The sequence below is a fragment of the Heterocephalus glaber genome, unplaced genomic scaffold (assembly GCF_053883595.1).
Source record: "Heterocephalus glaber isolate CG9 unplaced genomic scaffold, H.glaber_assembly_v1.0 deba00001755, whole genome shotgun sequence".
Classification (NCBI taxonomy): Eukaryota; Metazoa; Chordata; class Mammalia; order Rodentia; family Bathyergidae; genus Heterocephalus; species Heterocephalus glaber.
Window position 1 is genome coordinate 2,537,260 of NW_028258453.1, and position 13,768 is coordinate 2,551,027.

Here is a 13,768-nt window from a genome sequence, read left to right on the forward strand (position 1 = left end):
GACACACATGAGCGCACGCATGCACACACACACACACACACACACACACACACACACACACAGTGTAGAGATTCAGGAGGACTGAGGTTCTCTGGGGATGCAGGACTTTCAATGCTGAAATCAGTAAAGTCTGCAGTAGCCTGGGGTGGGGTGACCACCCTAGATCTGGCCCTGTCCCCAGAGCACCTGACCACCCTGGAAGACAGCAGCTCTTCACTGTCACCCTGACTGTCACCTTGCAATGTTCTGGTCTAGAAACTGCCTGAAGAGTGCAGCTTGTCTTAGCTGGGAGGGGCTCACCTGCCCTGCCACCTGGGTCTTTGTCCTCACCCATATACTTTGCACAGCCTTATGCATCCCAGCCACCCTGACCTCTAGGCCCCTGACAGCTTCTCATGGTGACTGGTGAAATCCCCCTCTCCTGGGCCTCATGAACAGCACCTATGGATGCTGACCAAATCAGGCCATCTCGGGTCAGGTTCTGACAGCTTTTCCTCCGGGGACTTGTGGCAGCTGGTCCAGAACTGCTAAGTGAGAATCCAAGTGTTGGTTGTCTGCCTGGGCATGCATGTGTTCTGGCTCAGTCTGCCAACATGCCCCCTGGACTCACGCACGTTTCCACACCTTTGCCTTTACCTGGTCTTCCTGTGTGCACTCATCCACAGTCTTTGCCCACACACATCCGCACAACTGTCTGCATGCATGCACGAAGAGCTCCAGTCTCATTTGCAGACCCCTCTGCATACACACACACACACACACACACACACACACACACCATCTACATGTGACTTGCTCACAGTTGATGTGCACACATGAACACATAGGCCTGAGTGTACCTGCACACCTGTCCAGGGAGGGGTGGGGCCAGGTGCTCTCCAGGCCTCCCCTAGTGCACAGGAGATGGTGAGTAGCAGGTGCTGCCCTTCTGGGGTCACCCTCCTCACCACCCTGCCTGGGAGGGGATGACAAGGGCAGTGTGCAGCCACAGCAGGACCTCGAATTCTGCTTCTGCCCCTACAGGCTGCCCTCTCCCTGGTATATGGTGTCCCTGGCTGATCCATTCAGCTGCTGAGTCAGCAAAATAGCTGTTTGTGGTCTAGGATGGGGTTTGGTACCCGGGATGGTGGTGTAATTAGGGGATCTGAGCAGACCTGCAGTGTTTGCTGAGTTTTGGAAAGTCTGTCTTTGGACACTTGCTGTCTGTTGCAGCCCAGGAGAGGGACAGATCTGGGCCAGGTGGAGCCACCTGGATGAAAGTTGGGAGTTCCTCCTCATAGCAGGGGGCTCTAAAGTTAGCAGCTCAGCTGTGGGCCCAGAGTGCCAGAAGTGGAACCCTGGATAACATCTACTCTGAACATGGTCTCCCCTGTCCTCCTGAGGTGCCAAAGCCCAGTACAAGCTGGCTGCCTCAGTTTCCTGTGGCAAGAGGAAGAGATCCCTTCCCTCCTGGTCTGAGGCCTGCCTTCCCCCTTCATCGAGAGACTGCCCCTGTTCTGTTTCCATGTAACTGACTTCTGGATTGTAACACCACCACTTTCAATGTGACACTCACCCTGGTGGGCAGACTCTCCAGCCCCAGCTGCCCTGTTTCCATCCTATAGTTGTCTCCTTTGCTATCTCAGTCCACTGCATGACTGAACCTGGGTGTGGAACACATCAAAGAAGGTCTTCGTCTCCAGTAGGCTCCTCTTCTCCACCCACGCCTCTGCCCTCACGCAGAACCGGCCCTCCTTGTTGCCACAACAGGGCACTTAAGAGACTGAAGTGCTGAAATCTGACTGCTTGGGTGTCTCCTCCAAGAGGCTGTGAGCCATTCAGAGGCTGGGTTTTATTCATACATTGCTTTATTATGGCACAGGGCTGGATCATAGTAGGTCCTTGTGTTACTCAACTTTTTATTATTGTAACATATGCCTCAGATAATCAACTTATAAAAAGAAATGTTTATTCCTCCAATAGCCCCATGGCCTGGAGAACCTTAAGGGGAGACTTATCCAAACTGTCACAGTTCTCAATGAATGGTTATAACTGGCTGAATGAATGAGGGAGTATTAGGGCTTGTGTTGCCCACCCCAAAGCCTCATGTGGTCATAGGTGGGGCTTTTCTGAGGTGGCTGGATCTAGGGTGTGTGATGCTGGGATCAAGGATGTGCTGCTGATTGACCCCCAGTGCAATGCTAGGATTAAGGGTGCCCCACCCTGGGTGTGAGTGCTACCTCCTAAGGGTGGGTAACCTGGATAGGATATACGGGACAGAAAGAGAATGGTCGCTTGTCACTTGTCACTTGCTACTTCCTCCCTTGCTTCCTTCTGCCTGCTATGAACTGTTTCTCTTCTGTGATGCCTCTTTGCCATGGAGTCAGCCCACTATGGACTGAAACCTCTACAAATTGTGGGCCAAATAACTTTTCCCCCTTTAACTTTGTGTGTTGGGTACTTTGTCTCAGCAACAAGAAAAAGAAACTGAGACAGGAAGTAAATGAATGAAAGAATGAACGGCAGCTAAGAATATCAGGAGTCTTGGTTTCTGGTTCTAATCAACAGCCGATTAGATGCCTTTGACATGCTCCCTGCTCCTTCCATAAATAGACAGAGCAAGTATACAGGGAGTATAAACTTCTGAGTGAGGAAGGGAGTGGAAATGTGTGCAACAGTGAGATGACAGGCAATAGGGATAGGTGGTGACCATGGCACATGAATAAATGTTCACAACTACAGGATTTTTAAAACATTGATCTGGACAAGCAAAACGTTGTGTCTTGATATGGAAAGGACTTCTCAGTGTAGCTATCTTGCAACTGGAAACCTCCTGTCTTTATGGTTAACACTTTGCAGGTCCTGAGGGCAATGTGGATTAACTGAGGTTAAGCAGCATCTGTGGGCCTAGGACCTCTTTTGGGGAGGGCGCTATTGATGGTGAGTCTGTTAGTTGCTCCTAAGCTGCTGATGTGTTTTGAGGCTGCTAATAAATGGGCCAGGTCGAGCCTCCACCAGGAGACCAGACTAGAGCACAGGACACATCCAGACCAGGAAGCTTCTGATACCATGAGTGAAGTTGCTGTGTGGACGGTCACCGTCCCACTCTGGCCTCTGTGGAGATCCAAGGTGGCTTGCCCAGAGATGAGATGGGCCATGACACACAGTCTCAGCCTCAGTTTACAGATGGGAGCATGGAGGCTCTTAGACGTTATCTAACTTCCGTAGTGTCACCAAGTGGCCATTATTTGATCCCCAAGTCTGTCTTGTGCTCTATCAGCTACACCAGGTATCTGCCCTTCAGGGAGTCTGGACCCCTTTGGTTTCCATAGAGACTGTATTCTCTCACCTTACTATAGCCGGCAGCCATGTCTAGATTCTTCAAGGGGACAATTAGGGCAACATAAGAATTCTACTTTTATTATTCTGAAGTTATTATTCCAGATGTTTGGGTTTTGTCCCCATACTTGAATGGCCTCCTTCACAAGGTCTGTCCTATAGGACTTGGTCAGTCCTTCAAGAGCAAAGTTCTCCTACTGCAGAGAAGGTCTGAGTGCCTATGCTGCAAATTTAAAGTTGCAGTGTCTTTCTGGGACGAAGCTCCTTCCTCTCTCAGGGCCATGGGCATCTCTGCTTGGGAATCCAGCTTTTCCTCCTCCTCAGGGGAGGGATGTACAGATGGCACAGGTTGGGGAGGAGGTGCAGGGCCCCAGTTCCCTGGGCTGCCCCAGGGGGCTGCTGTCCCAAAGGCCAGCCTCTTCCCTGTACCTGCTGGCAGTGAGTGGCTCCCTGTCCCCAAGGGCCAAGCCACGTTTTCCTTTGGTTTAGGGACGTAAGGATCTGGTCTTCACCACCTGAGGCCCTCAGGGAGATGGGTTTTAAGGCTGCAGCCTTTCTCTGTATGGCCTATTTCCGGAGAGTTCAGGTCTGCAAATGGGCACATGGCTTGAGTCATTCCTCCTGGGTGATTCTCAAAAGCACCTGCTTAGTTTTGTGTGGGTTTTTTTTCTTGTTTTGGGGGGCAGGTAGCATTGAGAGGAGCAGAGGGAGAGACAAGAATCCAGGAATCACTGGTTCTCCAAGGGCTGGTTCCAGCTGAGGGAGCTCCTGACTAGGGTGTGACAGCTCAGGAGCCATTGACATAAACTTGTTCCCCACAGCCAACCCCAGACAGCACATCCTGGTGCCACTGTGCACCTCTTCCTCTCCCACTCCCTCTGTGCCTTCCCTTCCCCATCCATCCTGCCTTCAGCCGCATGCATCTGCTTGGCTCACATGTCCATCTGGCTCTTTCTGTGCTCAAATGAACCCCAGACATCTGGGGACCTGTAGATCCTGCCACCATCTCAGACAAAGGGGAGTGAAGCCTCTGAGTCCCCTGGGCCCCATGCTGCTGTCCGGTTCTGAGTTCTGATTCAACCCTCACCTCTTCCTGGCTGGCCTTGCTGTGCCCCACCTTACCTCAACACACACTCACACATAGCCACAGACACAGCGCACGTACCACATGCACACCATGCGCGTGCACGCACACACACACACACAAACCATACCACACACACATCACACCACACAACTGTACAGACCACACAGGTGCATACACTCCACACATCACTCACACATGCCACACACACCACACACCCCACATCCACCACACCTCACCCACTGCCTTCTCCAGCAGGGCCTCCCCCTCTAGCCCAGTTCCTGCTTCATCCCCTTCTCCTCCATCCCCTCTATCTTCTATCCTCCAGTTTTCCCTTGGGCTCACAATTTCCCAGAGCATGTCCTCCTCCCAGAGGAGGACACACTTGTGCTCCAGTCTGGTCATCTCAGAGCCTCTGAGCCCAGCACCGGCTTGACCCTGGCCTACCCAGGACAGAGTGACCGAGAAGTGATGTGTAAACCATGACAGCTATTATGACGAGCATGAAGAAGTCTGGCCTGGGGCAAGATGCAGACTTTGAGCCTGCTGGATGCCAGGTCCCCAGACCCTGCCAGGAGCCTCTGTCCCTCAGCCTCACATCTGGTGGCCTGGTGTCCTCCTCCAGCTTGAGGATTATGGGAATAGGCTTCTTGGCTGTCTTGGAGAATTGGATTAGGAGGGCTCTATGCTGGGAGATAAGCATCTGAGCCCAGAGCCATCTGTTTCCCTGAGGCTCAGCTCTGTAGAGCTGTGATCAAGAGGACATAAACAGCCCCCGAGGGCAGAGCAGGAAAGCAGGGACGCCCCAAGCCAGTTCCTTGTGGGCATGTCACAGCTGTCTGCTGTCCCACTCCAGCGGTCCTGTGAGTTCCTTTTTACAGGAAACCAGGGTGTGGTGTCGTGCCCAGATCACAGCAGAAGTCCTGAGTGATCTCGCTGGGAGGAAGGGGTGCAGGAACGTGTGTGGCCCAGTCCTCCCCTGCCTTACCCAAACAAGGATGTGCCATGTATTTTGCTTGTGTTTATTATGAGTTTGCTTGGGGCTTCTTTCCAGCTGACACAGGTCAGGAAGCTGGCTGGGGGGTTTTTTGGGGGCTATGGTTGCCAAAAGGCTGGGTGCATCTGAGGAATGCTGAGACTGCAGTCCTGGCTGACTGCCCTGGGTCCTGATGCCTCAGTCTCCAGGGGACTTGGGCGTGTCTGGATCTGTAGATGCTAGGGTCATCATGGATTCCTCGACTGCCACACTAATAGGTCCTGGAGCCACTCTGCTGAGCCCGGCTTGTGTGGACCAGGACCTGGAGGGGTTCTGCACTCAGTGCTCTTGTTCCTGAGATGCAGCCCTCCACGATCCCTGCTCACTGCTGCTCAGGTAGAGAGAGGCAAGCTTAGGCTTCCAGTGTCAGTGTCGCAGCCTGGGCAGGAGGGTCTCAGCAATACGGAGCTGGTGAGCGGCGCTACATCAGTGGGAGAGCCCCAGGCACCACCCAAGGATGTGGTGTTGGCTTGGGCCTGCATGGTCGGCATAGCCTGGTGTGGTTCCCTGGAGGGAGAAACAGCCAGCCAGAAGGGATGGGGTGAGAGGGAGGAAACACAGTTAGACTCATCCTCAAACTGCAATGTTGGAAAAGTCAGAGCAAGACCTTCCTGACCCTTTCATTCCCGGCAGGTGAGTCGGGAGTCTGATGACTGGCAGAGGGTGGGGAGGTTGACAGAGGCGGCCGGGAGCCTGTTCATGACAATCATGGAGGGAGGGTCCACAAAGGGCCCCCACCTGTCTCCTCCAGGCAGCAGGGGCCAGGCTCTGCATGCATTGTTTGTCAAATCAGCTCCGTTGTGGGCAGAATAATACACAAGAAGAAAAGTACTCTGTGCATTGAACTACCCTCCATTTTGCACAATCAGGAGGCTGAGGCAGGAGGATCACCATGAGTTTGAGGCCAGCCTGGACTATATAACAAGACCTTGTCTCAAACAAAACAAAATAAAATTTAGGAAGAATTTCCACAGATAATCTGAATATCCTATGTAGACTAGAGAAATAGCGAATTAGTAATGCTACCTCATGATGATGGAAACATTTCTTGGTGGTAAAATCCCACGACTGTGATGACTATGTACCAACACAAAGAAAAATGTTATGATTTAATGTCAATATATAAAAATTTGAAATGAGGTACGAAGCCAGGCACGGCAGTGCACACCTGTAATCCCAGCACTCTGGAAGGTGGGGGTGGGGGGATCCCAAGTTTGAGCCCAGCCCAGGCAATCTGGTGACTTAGTGAGACCCTGTCTCAAATAAAAAATAAAAAAGAAGCAGGAATGTACCTCAGCATGAAGGCCCTGGTTTCAAACTCCAGTACTGGGAAAAAAAAAAGGTACAATAAAGACAAAATTACAGTGGGCCGGGGATTTAGCTCAGTGGTTTTGCCACCTGCTGCACAAGCGCAAGGACCCAAGTTTGATCCTCAAAACAAAACAAAACAAAAACAAAAAAACAAAAAAACACCAAAATTAGGTAAATGTCTTTGTAAAAAAAAACAAAGGAGACACAAATGAATAGGAAGGGTATTAAGCTATGGTAATAAGATTATTCTTTTTTTCTCTCTGGCTTCCAGGTTATTTCTATACACATTCTAGTGTGAAAGTTAATAAAATAGAATCTGGAGCTAAATTATTTGGATTCAAAGCCCAGCTGAACTGTTTACTGAATAGCTGTGTGGGTATGAACAAGTTATTATACTTTTCTGGGGTTTGGTCACTCATCTGTAACAATAAAGACAGTAATCATATCTAACTTTTAGGATTATTATTAGGATTAAATGCATTAGCAGGTGTAAATACCACATCTAGAAATTGTTATGTAAGTGGTAGGTATACAAAAAACTAATTATCACAATCCACCTACAGCCTCATGTATTAATCATAACTAAGTGCTAACACTGGTGTGATTTTCTTTTCATTTTTTCTTACCCCTTGAAAGTGCCTTAATCTTCCCATGGTGATAATCAGAGCATTATGCAGTGTAATTTACTCTTTTCCTTGAATAGCATGTCAGGAGAATTTTCCACTAGCATCTCTGATGGAGGCCCCTAATTTCCTGTCTGGCTGTGGGGCCTCACCTGGTGTGGATCTGACCCCAGCTTAAGGCCGAGCAGCCCCTGCCACAGCTGGCAGCACCAGTAATGTTTTTCTGTAACTAAGGCAGCACCTCTAGGCAGATGGCTAAAAATACCAAATGCTTGAAGAAAGCTCTCTCCCCTGCCAGTAAACTGGTAGATGTGTTCAGTTCAGCAAATCAGCCATACATGGAATTAGTTTTCAAAGATGATTTTATTGCCTTGAGCCAGAGTCCTGGGCCTTCCGTAGCTACCATCCCCATGGGCCCTACCTAGCATTAGGTATAAGCCACTCGGGGAATGAGGAGCTGCAACCATCCAGCACCTGTATGTCACCTGCTCAGGGAGGCCCAGTGATCTCCTGCTTGGCCCCCTGGCAAGGCCCAGCCACCTCCCTTGCAACAGCAGGGCCTGAGGTGGGCCATGCCGAGCTCTAGGGACCTAACCCACTGACCCCACACCAAGGCTTGGGGTTGGATCCTCCCATCACACCATTTACCAAACCAGGAGGGAGACAGAGCCTTAGCTGCTCAAGGCCTCACCACCCTTGGGTGCTGAGCTGAGTTCCTAAAGGATGGTGTACCCCTGCCCCCTTCCGGGAAGCCTCCTGGCAGTGGCATGTGACATACACAGGCTGCAGGATGCTTTCCTTCTATGCAGGAGGCAGTTTGTTGTGGTGGAAAGAGGTGCACAGTCCCTGGTTCCTAGTCTGCCTCAGTTTCCTCCTGAGCTCCAGTTTCTCTATACAACAGGAAACCTCCCTAGGGTGGTTCTAAGGATTTAAATGAGGTCTCACGGTCAGCATCCAGTAAATATGCTTGTTTTACTGGCACTTCCTTTGTTAGCGGTTTATCAGTTTCTGCAATGGAATTTTAAAAATAGACACAGGAAAGAAACGCAGTCTTTTTTTTTTTTTAATTTTGCTTTTTTGAGACAGGGTCTGGACATGTAGTCCAGGCTGGCCTTGAACTCTCAGTGATCCTCCTGCCTCAGCCTCTCAAGTGCTGGGATTACAGGCATGCACCACCATGCCCAGCAAAGTCCAGCCTTGATATCAGGGCCACACTGGCAGATTATTCTTCTAAGGTACCACATGACCACCAAACAAGCTGCCCTGGTCATGTGTGTGAGGAGTGAGCGAGCCACCCATGCCTCTCTAAACTGTGTGCTCATGTGTGCATGTGTAGTGGGTGGTGGCTCTGTGTCTCTCTGTGTGTAGTGTGAATGTATAAGTGTCTGTGTTTAACTGTGTGTCAATATCTTTGGGGGGGGGTGGTGTCTACGTGTGTCTCTGTGTATATCTGCATCTGTGTTTCCTCCGCCCTCTTCTTCTCCTTCTCCTCCCCCTCTTTGTCCTTCTTCTCCTTCTCCTCCTCCAATCCAGCCTGGAGTGCAGAGCTGCCACCAGCCACCTCACCTCTGCCTCGGCTGGGCCGGTGCCTCACTCTCTGGGGTGTAAGGGTGTGAGAACCCAGCTGGGTGTGAACCAAGCACCTGGCAGCCACATCTAAGGCTGGAGCTCTCCGGCCTGTGCCCCTCTCCCCTTACTCACTCAGGAGCTGGCCCTGGCCCAGGCCCTCACTAGCTGAAAGGGACTGCAGGTTCTGGCCATAGCTGTGGGTGGGACCCTGCCTGCCCAGTGCTGTCTGCCTCTCACTACGAAGGCCATGGTGGTCCCTGGGCTCCCACCTCTCCCCCAGACCAGTGACTCCACTGTGTCAGCCTGGCCCCTGACCTGGAGCCCTAGCGTGGGCCTGGGGTGCCCCAGCCTGGATTTGATCCCTCTCCACTCGGTGTCCCCATGCCTGGGCAAGGCAGCCTTGGTCTTCTCCACCTACTGTTGAGCCCAGCTTTGCACCTCTAGCCTGTGCTGGAGCCTGGAGGTGGCCCGCTCACATCCCAGAGTGCTGCCCTCTCCTTCCCAAGCTGGAGCTCTCAGCTCAGCATGCTCCATCCCCGGCTGTGGACCTGCATGCTGGCCGGGGCTCCAGACTCTTGTGGCTTTCAGGCAGCCAGTCTGTGTAGATTCCGGAGCACCTCCTGCTCTTGGTTCCTTGGTGTCTTCTGCCCACCCCAGCCTATCAGCCCCCTCCTTCCCCTGCATGCCCCACCCACTTCTACCACCCTTGGGAGGCTCCTGACCTTTCCTCAAGTGTCTGTAATGTCACGTCCCCTTCAAGGGACCTGTGTGGTGTGCCCCACACCACTTCTTAATTGCATCTTGCTTGGCCTTGATTCAGTGTGCTCAGTTTGAAACTATTCATTTATTTCCTCTTGGAGGGCGGATGGGTTCCCTCTAGACTCTAAGCTTCCTGAAGTCATGCCTGTTTGTGGTCACACTTGCTTGTGGCCCCCTCTGACGTCATGCCCAGGCAGGGGCTGATCAACATGTCTGTCCTGTCCCAAGGCCACCCCAGAGCTGCCCTCCCCTGCCAAGCCCAGGTAGGGTGAGGGGCTTACCTTTTAGGTTAAAGCCAGGAGCTTGGCGGCAGCAGGGCCTGGGTTTCCGTATCTTGATCCGAAGCCTTTTCCCTGAGGGTGGACACAAACAAGCACAGACCTCCCTCAGTGGGCTTGGGGACACCCTGGGGTGGAGGAGTCTTTGTAGGGACAGTTTGCATGGGCTTCTACTCCCTAGGTCCAGGGTTCAGGAATATTTGCTCAAGGAAACTGAAGATGAGCCAGGTCATGGGAGGAGAAGGGTGGACCTTGGTGTATTTTACTTTTTCTTTTTTTTTTTTTGCTACTGGGAATTGAACTCAGGACCTTGCGCTTGCCTGGTAGGCATGGTGCCCCTGAGCTAAATCCCCAGCCCTATTTTACTTTTCTGAAGTGACAAAGTCAATGTTGGGAGACGACTGTGCTACCAAGACAAGCTCTCCTCATGTTCCCATCTAAGGAACAATTCAGCACTGTGGCTCAAAAGTATCCCCACCCTTCCACATGGTAACTCTTCCCCAGGCAATCTAGTCTAGGGAAAGAATCCTAAATATAGGAAATACTTTACCAAGAGATGGAGGGAGGGAAGGGGAAAGGGACATAAAAGAATTAACCTTTGTTATGTACGTGTCCCAACTCCCCAGGACAATTGTAATCATCACGCACTGCAAACATGGACTAATAAAAAAATTTGCAGGGCCAGGGATTTAGTTCAGTGGTTTTGCCACCTGCTGCACAAGCACAAGGACCCAAGTTCTCTCCCTGGTACGAAAGAAAAAAAAAAATTTCCTACCACTGATATATCAGACCTTCATTAAAGAAGGAAAAATATTTTGGGCCGGGGATTTAGCTCAGTGGTTTCGCCGCCTGCTGCGCAAGTGCAAGGACCCGAGTTCGATCCCCGGTACCAAAAAAAAAAAAATTTTGAAAAAAGGCAATATTTTCTATACACATGCCTGCATTTCCATATATGTAGTACAGTGGACAGCTGTGAACATCTGAGTGTCTAGGCACATAAATTAACGATAGCATCCTCCCTTGATGGGAAATAATATATATAAAAATATCAGCTGAATATTGCCACTTCCTACATCTGCCAGGGAGAGTCCTATGGGGACAGGAATCTTTATGGAACAATATCCGTCTTCATGAGTTGCCATTTGAGTTACACTGGTGACCTCGAACCTGTCCTAAAACAAAGGCCCGATTGATGACGCGCTGTGAGCCACGCTCCTGACAAATTCTAATCATTGTTTTCCTGATTATATTGGTGGCACACGTTCCCTGCAGAAAGCTGAGCACATAAATACTTCCCATAATCCTGCTACTCCCAAGGGACTGTTACTGACATTCTGATGTGAACAAGCAAGTTCAATCATGAGTATTTTTAGTGATTATATGAAAAAAGTGTAAAATGAAGGCAATGTTGGACATCCAGAGTTATCAATTAAATTTTTAAAACATGATTCAGGCAACTTGAAAAACGTTGAACAGGGCTATTCTTGAATCATGAAATTCCAGGTGTTTTCCTCCCCTTTATATATTTCTATATGCTCAGCTCCAATAAATGTTAAAATAACCATAACCCTGAAGACAAAATATAAAAGTAGGCAGTTTTCTAGAGGATTGCACAAGAGAAAGAGCCTGAAATACTCAGCTATTTGAAACAAGAGAGGCAGGACAGCTAAGTCTTCATGTCCAGTGTGAAAAGACCATGTTCCCCACTTCTGAATACACCCACATGTCCACCCCCAGTCTCCCAGCCCATGGGGTATTTTCTGTGCATGAGTGAGAAGTTCAAACTCACATGGTGAACTCATTAATTTATTTGCCACCCAGTAAGACTTCCCTCTGACCCAAGCATGGTACAGGTACAACAGATGACTCCAGAATGTCTAGGTGGAAAGGACTTGGGCACAGCAGAGGTTGTGGGTCTGGGTGGTAAGAGGGTGCTTCCCTTTGGCCCCCAGTGTGTTTGGGAGGGCTCAGGGTGTGCTTGTCAGGGCTGCTTTCCAGCATGTCCTGTTCCAACCTCCTCAGATACTGCAAACTCCGCTCAGGGCCCAGCACCCTGGGGCAGCCCTACCTTCCCCGGAGAAGATGGAGACACAGAACAGCAAGATGCAGATGAGGCTGGAGAGGACTAGAAACCGCATGACAAAGTGGCTGGAGTCTCACGGCCTGCGAGGGAGCTGTGCAGGGTGGCAGATGGCCTCTCTCAGGGCTGCCACAGACACTTTATAGAGTGGCAGGGAGAGGAGGGCACTGGCAGCCCTGGAATCTCATAAAGGGGAGAGGCTGCCCCTCCCAAAAGGAAAAGAACCAGCTTTTCAAGACGCTGAAAACATTTAATGACCTGTAACATGCCAGGCCCTGAGAGCCACCTGCTCCAGCCTCACAAGTCAGAGCAAGGAACTCTTGCTTCAGGAAAGAGCTGGGATTGAACGTTAACTTTTAGTGTTAGTAATAATTCCACGAAATGCAGATCTTCCTGCTTGCTTCTTAGATGTTGCTGAGAGAAGGGCCATAAATCCCTTGTGGAGCTTCTGGCATGGTTGTAAAAAACCTGACCTGGATTTGAATCCTTGCATTTCTGTTAATCAGCAGTGTGAACTTGGACTTGTCTCTCAATGTCTAGATGTGCTGCCCATCTGTGAAATGGACACAGGGATGACTGAGGATGGTACAAGAAGCTATCTATACCATTCAGCCCTCACCCTGTTGTAAAACTACGCAGAGCCATAGGTGGCCTTCCCTGGGTGTAAGATAGTGATGAAATGAAAAGCTCTTCAAGTTCAAGGTCAGCTTGAGAGGGGCAGAGAAAGGGGCATCTGACCAGGGCAGGCATGGGGAAAGTCTGCCCTTGTGTGGGACACTCAGCTGTCACCCACTCCTGGGGGCTGTGCTGTAGGTCTCAGGCATTTGGGAGACACTGGCCATGCCAGGCATCAGGGGGCTTATGTTATGGAGGCAGCTGAGCAGGCAGGTAATCACAACACTATAGTAAGTGCCATCCATTCCAAAGGCCAGTGAGGGACACTGTGCAGTCCAGGGCTGAGGAGGGACGGGGGCTTTGCTGAGATGGGCAAGACTGGGGGTATGCGGGAGGCAGGTGGCATGGCCAGTCAGGTCATAGTGGGTTTCCTGGCCTGTGGAGGAGGTAGATTGGCTAAGGTATGAAAAAGGCAGGCATGAGGGTTTTAGCCAGGTAGACTAGTGACATAAATGCTCAGAGCTCCCTTTCCATCAGGTACAGTCTCTGGGTGTTCCATTAGTAATCGTGTATGTGTGTCTGAGCATGTGGACAGCCTGGCCTCACTGTGAGTGAGGGTGTTGGGTGTCTCTGGGCCTAGGAGAGATCATGGGTGGGTGTTTCCTGTCCCTGCCAGGAGCCTCTGCCTGGACTGCCCCAACTCCACTCCTGATCCAGCTTCTGGTCAGCTGTGAGCGGCGCAGGGCCCTGCAATGCCTTGAACATGCCTAAGTCCACTGTGGCACCTGACATCAGGCCCTGAGAAGCTGTCATCCAGGAGATGACTTGGAAGACTTGGGCAAGAAGAATCAATCCCTGAAAAGGGAGTGGCTTCATATCCCCAGGCTGTTGCCAAGAAGATTGAAAGATTGAGGAACATGCAAACACACTTCCAGAAATGAAACAAAAGGAAAATGCAGGGGTGGGGTTTCCATGGAGTTGAATACAGGGTGGGTCTGTGCCTAGCTGGTGTAGATGGGGAGAGGAAGAGGGGTTGGTGGGTAGGATTCCTCTTCCTGACACGAGTGGGTACAGACACCCATAGCTTGCTTGTGC

General features: G+C 50.8%; 1 protein-coding gene across 1 annotated transcript; it reads right to left on the minus strand.

Annotated features, from left to right (window-relative positions):
- Positions 1 to 798: 798 nt before the first annotated feature.
- Gpr15lg (G protein-coupled receptor 15 ligand) lies at positions 799 to 12,274 on the minus strand. Its single transcript, XM_004867768.3, has 3 exons — positions 12,047 to 12,274; positions 9,982 to 10,053; positions 799 to 5,945 (listed from the first exon to the last, which is right to left on the minus strand). Exons 1-3 carry the CDS (start codon positions 12,114 to 12,116, stop codon positions 5,860 to 5,862), a joined length of 228 nt encoding a protein of 75 aa, XP_004867825.1. The 5' UTR covers positions 12,117 to 12,274; the 3' UTR covers positions 799 to 5,859.
- Positions 12,275 to 13,768: the final 1,494 nt, after the last annotated feature.

Excerpts from the sequence above, each read along its gene's own strand:
- Gpr15lg (XM_004867768.3), bottom strand. The coding sequence starts at position 12,116 with ATGCGGTTTCTAGTCCTCTCCAGCCTCATCTGCATCTTGCTGTTCTGT. Across the intron at positions 10,054-12,046 it reads CTCCATCTTCTCCGGGGAAG|GGAAAAGGCTTCGGATCAAG; the intron begins GTAGGGCTGCCC and ends GTCCACCCTCAG. Across the intron at positions 5,946-9,981 it reads TCCTGGCTTTAACCTAAAAG|GGAACCACACCAGGCTATGC; the intron begins GTAAGCCCCTCA and ends TTCTCCCTCCAG.